The following is a 15,669-nucleotide window of genomic DNA, read 5'->3' on the forward strand; positions in this document are numbered from 1 at the left end:
TGCACTGATACAAAGTTCCAGATAAAGCGAATGTACTTGAAGCTGATACCAACATACCCCAGAGCTGAATGGAAAAGTTTGATGTTGCATACCAATATACACCTAAGATACAGATTCACTATATGGCTTGCAGCACAACAGAGGCTAGCTACAGTGGAAAGATTATTAAAGATTGACATCCAAATTCCTGCAACATGTGCATTTTTGTGGACATAGCCTGGAATCCTTTAGCAACCTGTTGTTTGAGTGCACCATCACAAAGCAACTACGGTCCAGACTATGTTCATGATTGGGATATAATAAGAGCATTGAGGATTGGAAAACCGAGTTGGAATGGGCATGCAAGAAAGCCAAAAGCAGAAAAGGAACAAATGCAATTACTAGTTGTGTGCTTGCCATGATTGCTGCATTGATTTGGAAAGAGAGGAACAGAATCAGATTTTAACAAGCTAAATTTAAGGATCTCCATATCTGCAGGGAGATAGTACTGCACATACATATCAGAGAGAAGAACATAGTCAAGTAGAAAGAAGCATTGCAATAACTGAATTGGGTTCCATAGATAAGTAGAATGAGCAGTAGGAATCCTTGCTGTAGTTGTTTTAAAACAAGTGTCTGTATTGAAATATAGTGTAGGATAGATAGACACAAAATTGATAGTAGGAGATGGTGATGTATATCTGGAGTAGCCTGTCAAAGCTGCTCCTTGGACTCAACTGTACATATCTTTTGAGTATTAATAAATATAACCTTAACTCAAAAAAATAAAAAAATTACCAGCTGCAGTCGTGTGGTGGCTTTTACTAAATAGTTGACTTCTTATGAAAAAGATATACTTAAATTAATGAGTTGAGATAGATAAAGTAAATAAGATGCTGGATTCGTCGAAGAGACAACAATAACTTCAATGGTATGGATAACAACAACAATATATTTAATATAATTTCACGCGTGGGGTCTGGGGAGGACAATGAGTACGCAAACTTTACCCCTATCTCGAGAGGTAAGATCAACGGTATGGATGTTTTCTCTAAAAAAAAATTAAAGGAGAAAAGTAGGTGTATGTTTTAATTATTGCTATTTCTTACAAAAATAAAATTAAAAACATCACATCACAGTTTTTATATGGACCACGTTGGCCCAAAAAAGACACACTACTGATCTGTGCTAGATTCCATGGAAGGAAAAGATCAAAGGTTGATTCTGTCAAGACAACAATTTTTATCATTGTAATTCATAATTTAATAAAGTTAAAGTATATCATACTACTATGATGTCTCACATTCAAACATTAGTTGATAAAACACATTAGGTAATTAGTAGACAAAAATATCCGAAAATATCAAAATTTTGGTAAATAAAATTATTCGGTATCTTTATACTTATTATGCGCAGGGCGAAGCTAGAGTTTCGGAAGCACGTTTGGCCAAATCCTATAGCTTTGGTCCAAACTCTGTATTTGCCTTTAAAAATTCATTAAATATGTAAAAATTATTAATTTAGAACCCAATAACTTATAATCAATAAGCACCCAAAACCTAGTGATCAATGAAGTGGGTGCGAACTATGAGGTCTCAGGTTCAAATCCCAGCGGAGGCACACTAGGTGATTTCTTCCCAGCCTTGAGGTAACATGTATGAGCTGTCTAAAATTTTTTAGTTTATGAAAAAATATAACATAGAATAGAAAATATAATACAAAATCTAATTTATTAATATTGTCATTAATTATATAGTAACTACTATTATAAGGCTAAAAAATGTTCTGTGAATGCGAGGGGGGAAATTAACGGAATCGAAACCAGTGACTCCATTCTTGTGCTTCTGCAGGCATCTTAACCCCCCCCCCCCCCCCCACATTCGCCCCTCCAAACCATCGACCCCACGACTAGCCTCAACTTCTTCCCCTGTAAACCAGGAAGCCACTGCCACTCTCTTACATATGCCATCTTCCAATTCCATCCCCAAATGCTAAAGATAATTGCTTAATTTCCCATTTTCCCATCTTCAATCTGCTTCTTGAGTTTTCAGCTTCTGCTAGGTGGGTCTGCATGTATTTTTCTTTGTTTCTTCCTGTCTTTTTTAGATCTGTGTTTGTTAGGGTTTTCAAGAATATGCCCCACTTGTATGTTACATATTTGGGTATTTGGGTAATTTCAAGATTTAGTTTTGATGTCATGGAGTTGGTAATTTTTGCCATATAGGGTTAATTGGGGATGGGATAAAATTTGCTATACAATTGAATTTGCTATACAAGTTAGCTCCTTTTCATTTCTTTAGGGTTTTGGTACTATTTTGATAATTTCTCTTTTGATTTTTCCCAATTGGAGTAATAAAATGTGCCAATTTTAGCATAAGGGCCAAATGAAGCTTTAGCCCAGTGGTTAACAAGTTAAGGTGGAGGTACTAAGATCAAGATGTCTTAGGTTTGAATTTTTATTCCCATCAACATTTGGGTTTGTGTCCAATGTATTTGTTGGTATTCTTTTCTTTCCACTAGCGTGTGAAAAAGGGTGTTGATTCGTATCAGTTGGCAAGTTGTGTATTGTAAATCATCCAACTGCTTGGCATAAAGAATTTAACATAGTGGGAGTTAAATCCAATTGCTTATTATTCATGTCTAAAGAATTTCTTCATCAAAATATATTGTTATTTGAAGGTGTTATTAAGTACTTTTAGGCCATCCGGAAATTCTACCTCTTTTAATTATCACGGAAGGCATACATGTTGTTTTAAGTGGAAGTTACGTTTTGATTCCTTACTATCACCTTGTCAGCTTGAGACAGCTCGACAATTAAGCTCTCTGTAACTACTAGTATATGCACCTTTAATAGATGAGCTTGGCAGTTGTGCGTTGTGCTTCCCAAATTATCCTGGCCTCAAAGGGAAATTCCATTTCGAAAATTATTGCAAATTTATTAACTACTATCAATTTTATATTCTTTTTTGGGTCATTACTGGAAGGTACCTTTTGGCATTGTTTTGTGTGCCCTTTCCAGATGATGAATTTCTGATTCGCCTCAAAATTCTCATGTTGATAGGAAAATGGATGGATCAACAGTCCAAAGCAGCAGCAGTGTGGACTCATTTTTACGGAACTATAAGCTCGGGAAAACTCTTGGCATTGGATCGTTTGGCAAAGTTAAAATAGCTGAACATACCCGAACTGGGCACAAAGTTGCTGTCAAGATTCTTAATCGCCGAAAAATCAGGAACATGGACATGGAAGAAAAAGGTATAGGAAAATAGGGAAATGCAGTCCCTCTTTCTCTCACTATCCAAAGGATATGGACAATGTCTCTCCTTTTTTCCCTTTAATTTTAGAAGGAAAAAAAGAAGCAAAAGGTGGTGGTTTTTGGGTTTTTTTTTTTTGGTGTGTGTGTGTGTGTGGGGGCAACTTGTATCTTTATTATGATAAAAGATGCATTCACCAAAGTTTTAGAATTACGACAAACCTGTGTGAAATATATAGCTGATTTTGGCACTATAGCCAAAACAATTCCTATTTTGACTATCCCCTTCTCTATTACTGTGTTCTCATATGCAGGAATATGTTAGCTGGTTTTGTAGCAAGTTCTTTTTCTCCTTCTCTACTTTGGGTTGTGGGGCTTACTTCCTAGACCAATGGTAGTGGTGACTAGCCTTTTAGGTCGTTTGGCAACCGGAAGGTTGCAATGAGTCAGTAAGATTGGGGGACCAAAGTCAGTTCTCTGTGCATGGACACATAACGTACTTAATCAGTTGCTACATGGGTTCAGACACCCTGTTTATAGCATCCTCTTCTGCTGAGCCTAAAATATCTATTTCTGCTAATATTTCACATTTTTCTATTTATGGTTCTTAAATAGCTATATTTCAACAAATCTTCTTTTTCTATGGCATTACATCTATGATCGTAGGAGCACTGGCTTCCATGGCCCAAGTGAAAGTAAAGGGAATTCTAGCTCATAGTTCAATAGGATATGTAGGTTATATTCGTACTGTTTTTTCATAAGGAAACATTGAAGGAATTCAATCTCTGCTCCTTCTACCTATATCGCAGTTGAAGCACCTAAAGGAGAATTTGGTGTCTTTTTGGTCAGTAATGGAAGCAATCGTCGATGAAAACTGATGTTTAACCTACTATTCGGCATGTTTGTTGCTTTATCATTCCTCCTCCTTTAGCTTTCTTCTTCTTTTTTCTTTTTCTGTTATGTCTTTTCAGGAACCCATATAAGTTGGTAATTACACTGTCGCCTGATTTTATATGGGATTGAACTTTTCTTCCACTTAAACTTAACGAAAGGAAGAAAAATGTTCGCTTTTCGTGATTAAATTTTTTTTTCCCTGTTATGAAGAAAACCTTTTATTCTTTCTGACACAAAGGTTGCAAGAAACTCCATATTCAAACTTTAGATCTCAAATCTCTAGGCGCTTGCATTTTGATTAGACTAGTTCCCTATGGGTTTTACCTTGATGGAGAATGATTTTGTTCTCAATGATTGATGATTACTTCTTCTTGGTTCTGGGTTGCAATTATCGATTTTATGCTTTTTATGGATGTCTGGACTATTTAAAGAGTTTATATTGCTGACATTTTGCAGTGCGAAGGGAAATCAAAATATTGAGATTGTTCATGCATCCTCATATTATACGGCTTTATGAGGTAATAGAGACACCTTCAGATATATATGTTGTGATGGAATATGTGAAATCTGGCGAGCTGTTTGATTACATTGTTGAGAAGGGCAGATTGCAGGAGGATGAAGCTCGTAATTTTTTTCAGCAGGTGGATGTCCCACTTACTTTCCTGAGTTTTATCATGCTGTTTAACTATTTTTAAGTAGTGATAGTATTCTAATTCTTCTAAAAAGCAGATAATTTCTGGTGTTGAATACTGCCATAGAAACATGGTGGTTCATAGGGACCTTAAGCCCGAAAACCTCCTTCTGGATTCCAAATGGAATGTGAAGATAGCAGATTTTGGTTTGAGCAATATCATGCGTGATGGTCATTTTCTGAAGACAAGTTGTGGAAGCCCGAATTATGCTGCCCCAGAGGTACGGAAGCTTCTGATAGGAGTTAATAGCATTTACTTTTTGTGGTTCAGCCCTTTACTGATTGAATTTTTTTCATTGTGGTTCAGCCCAATACCTAGAGCGTATGCTGCATTTTGTCACCTGTCAGCATTATTTCTTCAAAAAAGTGCTTCTCGTGGTCATTACATTTTTTTTTCTGTAGGTTATATCAGGAAATGTGGTTCAGCCCTTTACTGATTGAATTTTTTTCATTGTGATTCAGCCCAATACCTAGAGCATATGCTGCATTTTGTCACCTGTCAGCATTATTTCTTCAAAAAAGTGCTTCTCGTGGTCATTACATTTTTTTTTCTGTAGGTTATATCAGGAAAATTATATGCTGGCCCTGAGGTAGATGTATGGAGCTGTGGCGTTATTCTTTATGCTCTTCTCTGTGGCACCCTTCCATTTGACGATGAAAACATTCCCAACCTTTTTAAGAAAATAAAGGTATATTTCAATATATTTGAAATCCAGCATGTTAATGTTGATTCTTAATTTGATTTTATCCTGTACTGATTGAGCTGCCCCTTGGCTTGAATTATTGTGTTTCCATATTTGCGATATGGTTGTCGCAAATTCCATTTCATGTGGGCATTCTATTATTTTGGTGGGCCTAAATTGACAACCAAATTTGGCCCCATATCCTAACTTTTAATATTACATACATGATAAGTCAGATATTCTCGTGTAGCTCCACTTTTTGTTGATGAAGCTTGAATATGTTGCTGATTAATCCATCTAACTATGTTGGTTACTAATTGTTTTCCAGTTCTGCCCTTCCAAGCGTTCCCATGTTTAAAAAACAAGTTGTTTACCGCCGATGGGACCCAATCTCATTTTGACAACCAAATTTGGCCCCATATCCTAACTTTTAATATTACATACATGAGAAGTCAGATATTCTGATGAAATTATTCTCCCTGTCCCTTTCACAAAAATACAGAGATGAGTTGATATATTTATTGGATCCATCGGGGCTGACGGGGCTCGAACCTGCAGCTTCCGCCTTGATATGGCGGTGCTCTAGCCTATTGGGTAGGGGTGTGCTAGCGAGCAAGAAAACGGATAGCACATGAATTACACGATAAGAGTTTTTTCTGTATGAACTGATTGCAGATGATTGTTTAACTGTATACCAATTTGTCTTTAGGGCGGAATATATACTCTGCCCAGCCATTTATCAGCTGGTGCAAGGGATTTGATTCCAAGGATGCTTATAGTTGACCCAATGAAGCGAATGACTATTCCTGAGATTCGCTTGCACCCTTGGTTCCAAGCTCATCTGCCACGTTATTTGGCCGTACCTCCACCAGATACAATGCAACAAGCCAAGAAGGTTAGTTCAAACGTACATCTGACTTATTAGTGATTTGTCTTTTCTGCCATTATGTTTCATATGGTGCAAGTTATATGCGGTGGAATAAACTCAATAATTTTTACCAGATTTCACTTCTTTACTTATCTCACATAAATGGAAGTATTCTGTTCATCAAATGGAGAGTTCCTTTCTTGACTTGACCATTATGTGATGGAAACTCTGAGAATTGCCTTAAATTACTGCTCAGTTAGCTATAGAATCAGCTTAAAAAAATTTCTCCCCTTTTTAGTTGCCATTGTAAATGGTAGAGCCTATTTGTTTATCCCCTATATGCACTGTCCGTCCCCCTCCCCTGCTCCCAGAAAAAAGAGTGAAAAGGTGAAAAGAATGATCAGAATTGCTCATATAATTTTTTTCTCAGTTTGTATAATTTTGCAAAATGTTGTAAGGACCTGAAAATTGGGAAAGTTTACAATTGCTTTGGAAGTTCCTGTTATTAAAGCCACACAAATCTACTTTAGGTAAAAAGATACATGATTTAAAGTTCAAAATAAAGACTTTAAAACAAGTGATCAGCAAGTTTTCCCCCTTGGGACAAGCACACAGTTGCATATCTTGAGAAAAGATCACATTTGTCGTGCTGTCACTACCATGCTTCTTGTGCTAGATACTCTCATTACATGTTGGTCAGATCATCAGAATATCCTTGTTCTTTCAGCCAACTTTTTGATTTATGACTTCCTTGTTCCTTCACCCTTTTGCTTGCAACAAAGTCCCACTCTAGTTTCGCTGCTGTAGTTTTACTCCAGGTCCACTCTGCGAAATACACCCGACAAATATTAGTAGAAATTTTGCAACTAAATATAATTAGGAAATTGCTGTATTCATTGACATGCATGTGATGTGTTGGTGCATCACTGCATCCTCTTTAATTTTTTTTTTCAAATGCTTTTCTTTTCACATTCACTCAAAATCTACTTGTATGATACCTGGGGTCTTTTTGCAGTGAATTCAAGACTTGAAACCTTTTGTACGAACTTTTAGGTCCAAACATGCTTTTATACTAGCAAAATTCTCGCCTAGTCAATTTCTTTTTGAGAATTATTTAATTGCAGATCGATGAAGAGATTCTTCAAGAGGTGGTTAAGATGGGATTTGACAGGAGCAACCTTATTGAATCACTTCGCAATAGAGTCCAAAATGAGGTTCATCATCATTATCAACCATCTACCTTTTCTTTTTTCCTGGACTGTCTGTTTTCCTCATGTTTTTTGTTATATATCAGGGCACTGTCGCATATTATTTGTTACTAGACAATCGCCATCGTGTTTCCACTGGCTATCTGGGAGCTGAATTTCAGGAGTTTGTGGTGCGTCTTTGCCTGTATCCATTGAATAAAGCTACCGTTTCTTTTTGATCTGCTTTTATAAAATGAAGTCACCATCTTGTAATGAGTTTCTTCTCCACGATATGTTGTATCTTTATTATGGTTAATGAGTCCATCAACAAGTGGGGTATGTAGTTGTGATTGATTTTTCTACTTCAGATTTTTTACCGAAAAATATCTGTATAATTGGATATATAAAAAATGCTCTGACAGGAATATGGCTACAATCGAAACAATTCAAATGAAGCTGTTACTTCCCCTGTTGGGCAACGCTTCCCAGGAATAATGGATTATCAGCAAGCTGGTGCGAGACAGTTTCCCATCGAAAGAAAATGGGCTCTTGGACTCCAGGTTGGTTCGTTTTCTCATGCACATAAGCGGACTTTTCTCTCCTTTTTTTTGAATAAGTAAATCATTGTACATTCATACTTATTGATTAAATTAAAAAAGGAGCAAAAGGATGTTATGTTTAACCCGTGAAGGGAGGGAAAGACTTATATTAAAGAGCTTGGTTCTTATTTTCATGATGGAAATTTAATCAAGGTTCTGATAAGCTTTGGGACATCTTGTTAATTCCATTGATAATTATGCACTATTGTGCACATATAGCCTCTGCTAACTGAATGGGTTCTTCGTTTAAACTTTCTAGTCAATTTAGGCCTTTATTCTGTTCAACAGAATGCTATAGATAATTGTCGTTTTGGTTTTGCTGCAGTCTCGGGCACATCCACGTGAGATAATGACTGAAGTTCTGAAAGCTCTGCAAGAACTAAACGTGTGTTGGAAAAAGATTGGTCAATATAACATGAAATGTCGATGGATTCCTAGCGTACCAGGTCATCATGAAGGCATGGGTATTAATTCTATGCACGGGAGTCAGTTCTTCGGAGATGATTCAACCATTACTGAGAATGATGGGGTCTCTAAATTAACAAATGTGGTCAAGTTTGAAGTTCAGGTAATCAAACTTTTCATGGATCATACATCTAGTTTCTGTGAAATCCTTTATATACAGGAGTACACTAATGATGCTTTAGCGTTGAGATAATGTTTAAAAGCATGTTTATCACGAAAAAAAAAAAAAGAATGTTATAATAGAATTGTCAATGTTAATGACATCAACGAAGAATTGGGTGAGAGATAAGTCTGTACTTTCAATAATGAAATATGTTGCACATGATTGGTGGAAGTCTCACTTATTTAATGCCTGTATCGTAAATGCTATTGCGTTTTTTAAGTGCATATCTACATCTATTTTATCAAATGGAGGGGCAGGGATTTCAGGAACTATTGATCTGTATGGATCCTACATTTCTAGCTTACTTTTGCTTGGTGCTTGACAATGTGTTTTAGATACAACTATTTACATAAATAGATTAATCGCTTGTTTGGCCAAAAATGTTTTTTTTGGCCAAAAGTGCTTTTTTACCTAAGCTAAAGTGTTTGGCCAAGCTTTTATAAGGAAGAAAAAGTGCCTTTGAGTAGAAGCGGAAGCAGTTTTTGAGAAGCAGAAAAAGTAGCTTCTTCCCAAAATCACTTTTTTGAAAAGTACTTTCGAGCAAATAGAAGTACTTTTTAAAAGCTTGGTCAAACACTAACTGCTGCTCAAAAGTGCATTTCAAATTAATTAGCCAAATACAAATTGTTTCTCATCGAAAGTACTTTTTTGAAACGGCAAAGGGCCAAATATACCCCTGTACTTTTGGAAAAGGTTTAAATATACCCTTCGTTATACTATGAGTCCAAATATACCCCTACAGTTATACTTTAGGTTCAAATATACCCCTCATTTAAACGGAGGGACACATGTCATCGTCTTGTTGACCAATTTTAAATATCTCCCAATTAATTAAAAAGACTCATACTCATAACCATACCCATTACCCATACCCGAAAAGCAAGCTTCAAAAGCTTCATCAATGGCCGCTACTGCCGTACGATCTGTTATTCCAGCATCGGACGAGGAAGACGAATCTGAAGGCCAATGTGTGCAGACTCCATCCTCAATCGGTGGCCGGTGAGCCATCTCTGCTGGGAAGGCGGTGAATCGTGTGGATGGGTTGTAGGGCTTGGAGATTGGAGGCAAAGGCGGAAAGAAAAAGGAAGTGAAAGAGGAAGAAGAAGGAAGTGATAAGCCTACTCTAGTCGAAGGTTATGTTGTATGAATGTATTAATGATTCGACGTGATAACTCTAATTTTGTGTAAATTTCATCAATAATTTAGTACAGGTAGTATTAGATATGTAAAAGATTGTGTATCTGAAGCTTAAAATGATGGATTTTAAAAAATGGCTGCTATGACTAGAAAGGCTTTTGCACTGATCTAACACAACAACGGTCCACAGGTAAAGGCTTTTGCTTTAGAAATAGTTAAAGAAATTGGAAATACAGTTTGTGTATTATTTCTAATCATAGCAGCCATTGATGACAAGCTTTTGAAGCTTGCTTTTCGGGTATGGGTAATGGGTAATGGGTCTTTTGAATTAATTAGGAGATTTTTAAAATTGGCCAACAAGACGATGACATGTGTCCTTCCGTTTAAATGAGGGGTATATTTGAACCCAAAGTATAACTGTAGGGGTATATTTGGACGCATAGTATAATGAAGGGTATATTTAAACATTTTTCGAAAGTACAGGGATATATTTGGCCTTTTTCCGTTTATGAAAAGCATTTTGAGAAAAACAGTTTTTAAAATAAGCTGACTTTATAAGCTTGGCCAAACAGACTATAAATATCATACAATATCAATTTTTATGATCCGGTAACTCCAGGTTGCTGGTCTTTTGCTGGATTTTCCTCTCTTTATTATTTGGGGGTGGATTGGTAACTCAGAAGAATGGCTTTTTAGGTTGATCTTCAACATTGGAATGAACAAAAATTGGTCCTTCTGTAATCTGAAGATTAAGAACTAGATGGAAAAAATGTTAGTAGGTGATTTCTTCACATTTTCCTAAAGACTTGGCGTGCATTGTTATCCTATACCTATGCTAGTGGGGAAGGTAACATGTACTGGTAGAATAGTCGATTCTATCATTTGGATCAGCTTTTCTTGAGTCTATATTCTTGACTACATCTATGATTTTTGGAATGTTATTGATATTCGAGTTCCTTTGGTTGCAGCTTTACAAAACTAGAGAGGATAAGTACCTGCTTGACCTTCAGAGGGTTCAGGGTCCACAATTCCTCTTCTTGGATCTCTGTGCTGCTTTTCTTGCTCAGCTTCGAGTCCTCTGAAATCCACGAAATAAGGAGCTAACTTGGAAGACTATCGATGTTTTCCAGAAAAGCTCGTGCTTGTATATAATTGGTATACCAGCTCAGTTACTGCATTTGTCTGTTAACAAATTCCACCCTGCTTGGTCAGAGGTGCCTAGCAACTCTTTTTGTTGATTCGCTAGGAGTTCTAGCTACTTTTCTTTTGTGGCATGTTTCTTCTTAACATTGTCAGTGTCTATGGAGTTTCAGTTACCTACACTTTCCACTTATGGATTGAACTAAAGATTCCATTTTGCAAGATGAGCAGTCTCTCTTTGACCCTTGTACTATTAGGATGAATTTACTTATTCCTTCTCCTTTTCCTGATTATTGTTCGACATCCTGAGGATATATTTTCCTCTTTTTTCATTTTTTTTTGGGAATTAACTAATGCAAAAGTATGTACCATTTAATGTAGTGAAGTTGGTCTCTTTGGGGTAACACCATATTTTAGCTGGTGAAAAGAATTGAAAGTGGAAAAGTTGGATTTAGTACATTTGGAACAAAAGCGGAAGGAAAATGAATGATAATGAGGGCTAAAAATCCTTCATTTACTTTAATGACAAACCTTGATTACCCAAGTGGAACGTGTCATGTAAATATTCTGGAAATAGAAAGTGAAGTTCAAAGATACTTCATTGTACTTTGACTGATTAAAGTACAGGATACATGTTTGGAATATCATATACTCTTCCTAATGCTTTACAAAATCAGGTTGTACTTAAAAATATTATTCTTGTCAGTGAAAAAGTGAAAAGAGAATTAAAATTTCCTGCTTCAATCATCTCTGGTCACTCATTTGTACTTTCTAACGCCACTAATACTAGTAACAACCACAAAATAGTCGCAAGCATAACCAAAACGATTTTCCCTTTTCAAGTAAGAATGAGTGATTTTATGGTGTGTCTCACCCGATTGATATTAATTGTGTAAGGTCTTTTTTTTTCTCATTGCGGGGACTCATATCTTAGACATTTGGGTTCACAAAATTCTGGGACCACAAAATTGTGAGACAAAAAGGAGGCCTCACACAACTAGCATCAGTTGTGTGAGACGCAAAATAAAAAATTTCCAAATCTTCGAATGGTTCTAGTGCCTGAACCTACCCCCTCCCTCCCCCCCTCTCTCTCTCTCATGCCAAAAAATGAGTCCTTTAGAAACACCCTAGGTACATTGTGATCAATTAGGAAATGTCCCAACAAACTGCAACAAGAAGATTCCCACTACCAAGAAATGTTTCTGTTGTGAGAAGCACCTATATAAACCTATTGCCTGCCTACAACAAAAGCCAGTGCAGTGCCTCTTCTATAAGCTGCACTCAACATTAGTCTTTAGATTTCCTTTCTAATTTAGGAATCCATTTTAACTTACTCTATATCAATTCTCTTTGGCTTGCATTAAATGTTAATTAAGTTTGAGAAAATGGAATCCCTCAACACTCCATTTGATGATTCACAAATATCTGAAGATAGTAAAGTAGATAGAAGGAAGCAATTTGATGGTGAAGTTAAAGAACACAAATCCAAGAACCTTATTCCTGAGAGAAACAGGCGTCGAAAACTTAATGAAAGGCTTCTTGCATTGCGCTCATTGGTCCCAAATATTACAAATGCAATGAATCAGAACCCTTCATTCTTCATTTTCAGGTGTCAGTTTTCTAAAGAAAATGGATTTTTAACCACTTTCTAAAATCTTTAAATTCTTGTCTGATTACAGATGACCAAAGAAGCCATAATTACTGATGCTATCACTTACATTAGAGAGCTACAAACAAATGTGAGCAACCTAACTGAGCAGCTTCTAGAAATGGAGGCACCTCATATAGAGGAATTGGAGACAAAAAATGAAGAGATTATTGATGCTGCAGAGGTAGGTAACCTTATGTATAAACCGAAGTTACAATCTTTGTTGCTTCAGTTGAAGTTTAATTTCCTAATCTACTGCTACTAGACATTAAAACATTTTTTTTTTCTTTCTAAAATAGCCTGAAGTTGAAGTGGCTCACATTGGTACAAGTAAGCTTTGGATAAAGATAGTTTGCCAGAAGAAAAGAGGTGGATTTACTAAACTGATGGAGGCAATGAATGTTGTTGGATTTGATCTCAATGACACCAGTGTCACTGCCTCAAAAGGAACACTTCTTGTTACTTCATCTGTGGAGGTAGGAAAAAATATTGTTAAAAAAGTAAGGTTTTTTAGTAGCATTTGTTTACTTCATGTGTGTGGTGCAGTATAAGAACATATAAACAATTTGTTTTATCTTTCTATGTATTATTTCAGGTGGTTCGCGGTGGACTAATTGAAGCTCATCAAATCAGAGAGATCTTGCTGGAGATCATTCGCGGAATCTAGAAAAATGAAAATCCTTGCAGGAATTTGTTTAGCTATGGATGTCAAAAGGATTCAGTTTTTATATTTCCCATCATTGAAAAATAACAATCCCTTTATATCCAAATTGTCTTAAAAGAGCTTGTTTGAACTCTTGTTTTCAGCAGCATATCATATGTTTCTTGTTTATCATAACAGACTGTTTAATTGAGTAACAAGATTTAATTTGATATTTTACAGACAAATATCAGTAAAATATCTTCCGTCTTTGTTTAGGAAATGTCTTAACACAGATATTTAACGGTAAAGAAAGTTCAACATTTTCTTTTCTCTTTTGGAAAACATAAGAGTTAACAAAAGTTTTAACTTGGAAGAGATCAAAATTTGGACATCAACACACATTCAACAGCTGAAACTCATAATCCTGGTTAGTCATATATCAACTTTTCTAAATATATTGCTTTGCTGAGACCAACTTCTAGTAATAGAAATAAAAGGAGGGGGTACACAAATTATTTCTGGCCAATGTTTTCAAGTAACAAAGCATATTGGTGGGAGATCAATAGAGCTCCATAGGGACAATTCACTCTCATAAGCACTCTCCATCGACGAAAATGCCACTGCTTCTTCATCCTTTTTCTCAGTCATTTCAACATTGCATTCTTCACTTTCCTGGTTCTTTTTGCATGCATTTCGGAGTGTGGATAATTGCTCAGACGTTTCCCATTGCGTTACTCCACCAGATTTCATCTTCAATTTTAAACATTCTGTAATCCCATTAAAGGCATAAAGGGAAGCCGAAAACGTCCTCTCGTAATTCATCCTCCTCATTGCCTCACTTACCACTGATGTTTCTTCCCCATAAACCATCCCATGTTCCATTTTCTCTGATGATAGCTCTTCAGCTATCTCAAATGGCGAATAGTAACACGATCCAATTTCATCAAGAAACTGGAAATCAATATTGGACTCTATATCTTCTAATACATCAGTATTACTTGCCTCTCCTATCTCCTCTTCTTTGTCTCCCACTTCAATAATCTCCCCATTCGAGCTCTGAAAGTTATTGACAGGCTGAATAAAATCAGCCCAGCTACTAAAATCTGTTGTAGTTGCACTAACATTAGCGATCGTATTGCTATCAGTTACTATGTGATCATCAGGGCAATTGAGATAATCAGCGTACAGTGAATCTGAAAAATCAGATACATTTTCTCCGAATTTTTCTTGATGATTCTGCTGCTGACGACCAATTTCAGGCACGGAACAAGATTTGGATGAATCAGCAACATCAGCAGCGGTTAAGGAATTATTTCTCTCTTTGAGCCTGGTAAGAAGAATATTAGTGATTTTGGGTGGCAAAGCTGAAGTGGAAGAAGAATTGGATAAAGAACAAGGCCAGAAATTCGTGCGAGTATTGGCTCCACGAAGTAAGCAAGCAGCTTCATCGTATGCTCTTGCTGCTTCCTCAGCAGTGTCAAAAGTTCCAAGCCACACTCTTATTTTCTGTATAGTGTCTTTTATTTCAGCAACCCATCTACCTGATGGCCTTTGTCTAACCCCAACATATCTATTTCGGGCTCGTTGAGCACCGCTTTGTGTGGCTGCACCATCTGCTTCCTTTACCATCTCGTTCCAGGCTGCTGCAAGGGGCCGCGAATGGGATTAGATATTCCAGGAGTCCTAATCGTAAATGATGGTTACAGAGGTTGTGTGTATCGACCCGTGCAATAAACAAGTTTGGTGAATTGTGAAGGCGTTGGATCATGGATGTGTGCTTGTGTAGTTATTATACACAACTAAGTTGGGATGTGAATGACATATTTATATAGGGGAGAAGGAAGATCCTGTCAAGTGTCAAATGGCAAATTATTAGAGTTGAAAGGGTGCTTTTCCTGTTTGTTAAAACACATTTGTTTTATTGTTTTGGCTTTCTAATAGCAACATATGGAGGCCTCTGTTCTGATATATAGAAAACAAGAAACAAAAGGAATTAGAGAAGAGGGTTGTTAAAATATTAAGCTTAATTAATGTTATTTAATACTAGATGGTTTGACATAGCAACAGAGTGCACCTTATTATATCCTTGGATATATACTTTATTTCATAGGCTTTAGGAAAAAGAGAAGGATATTCTTGTCCTCTTCATATTTTATCTATGTATACGTTATACGTGGATTGGTTATTCGATGTTGCTAGTGGTACAAAGTTATCCCTAAATTGGTGTATAGATTCATACATACATGGATAGAAAATAGATACCAAACATGAAATAATTATTACAACTCCCTTATACCAATGATTATTTCTTCCTATACA

General features: G+C 36.4%; 2 protein-coding genes across 3 annotated transcripts; one reads left to right on the forward strand and one right to left on the reverse strand.

Moving 5' to 3' along the window:
- The first annotated feature begins 1,756 nt into the window (after positions 1-1,756).
- On the forward strand, positions 1,757-13,595 carry LOC107764710 (SNF1-related protein kinase catalytic subunit alpha KIN10). 2 transcript variants are annotated; one of them, XM_016583313.2, is made up of 13 exons: positions 1,758-2,040; positions 3,041-3,234; positions 4,583-4,767; positions 4,856-5,038; positions 5,375-5,506; positions 6,210-6,395; positions 7,493-7,582; positions 7,663-7,746; positions 7,978-8,115; positions 8,480-8,722; positions 12,739-12,891; positions 13,007-13,183; positions 13,303-13,595. In XM_016583313.2, exons 2-13 carry the CDS (start codon positions 3,045-3,047, stop codon positions 13,372-13,374), a joined length of 1,833 nt encoding a protein of 610 aa, XP_016438799.1. In that variant the 5' UTR covers positions 1,758-2,040; positions 3,041-3,044; the 3' UTR covers positions 13,375-13,595. The 2 variants fall into 2 exon arrangements, with proteins under 2 accessions (XP_016438800.1, XP_016438799.1); XM_016583314.2 differs by lacking the exons at positions 12,739-12,891; positions 13,007-13,183; positions 13,303-13,595 and adding an exon at positions 10,888-11,281 and having other exon boundaries at positions 1,757-2,040.
- Positions 13,596-13,762: 167 nt separating this feature from the next.
- LOC107764712 (uncharacterized) lies at positions 13,763-15,125 on the reverse strand. Its single transcript, XM_016583315.2, has one exon. It carries the CDS (start codon positions 14,977-14,979, stop codon positions 13,882-13,884), a length of 1,098 nt encoding a protein of 365 aa, XP_016438801.1. The 5' UTR covers positions 14,980-15,125; the 3' UTR covers positions 13,763-13,881.
- Positions 15,126-15,669: the final 544 nt, after the last annotated feature.

This window comes from Nicotiana tabacum, chromosome 3 (assembly GCF_000715075.1).
Source record: "Nicotiana tabacum cultivar K326 chromosome 3, ASM71507v2, whole genome shotgun sequence".
NCBI lineage: Eukaryota > Viridiplantae > Streptophyta > Magnoliopsida > Solanales > Solanaceae > Nicotiana > Nicotiana tabacum.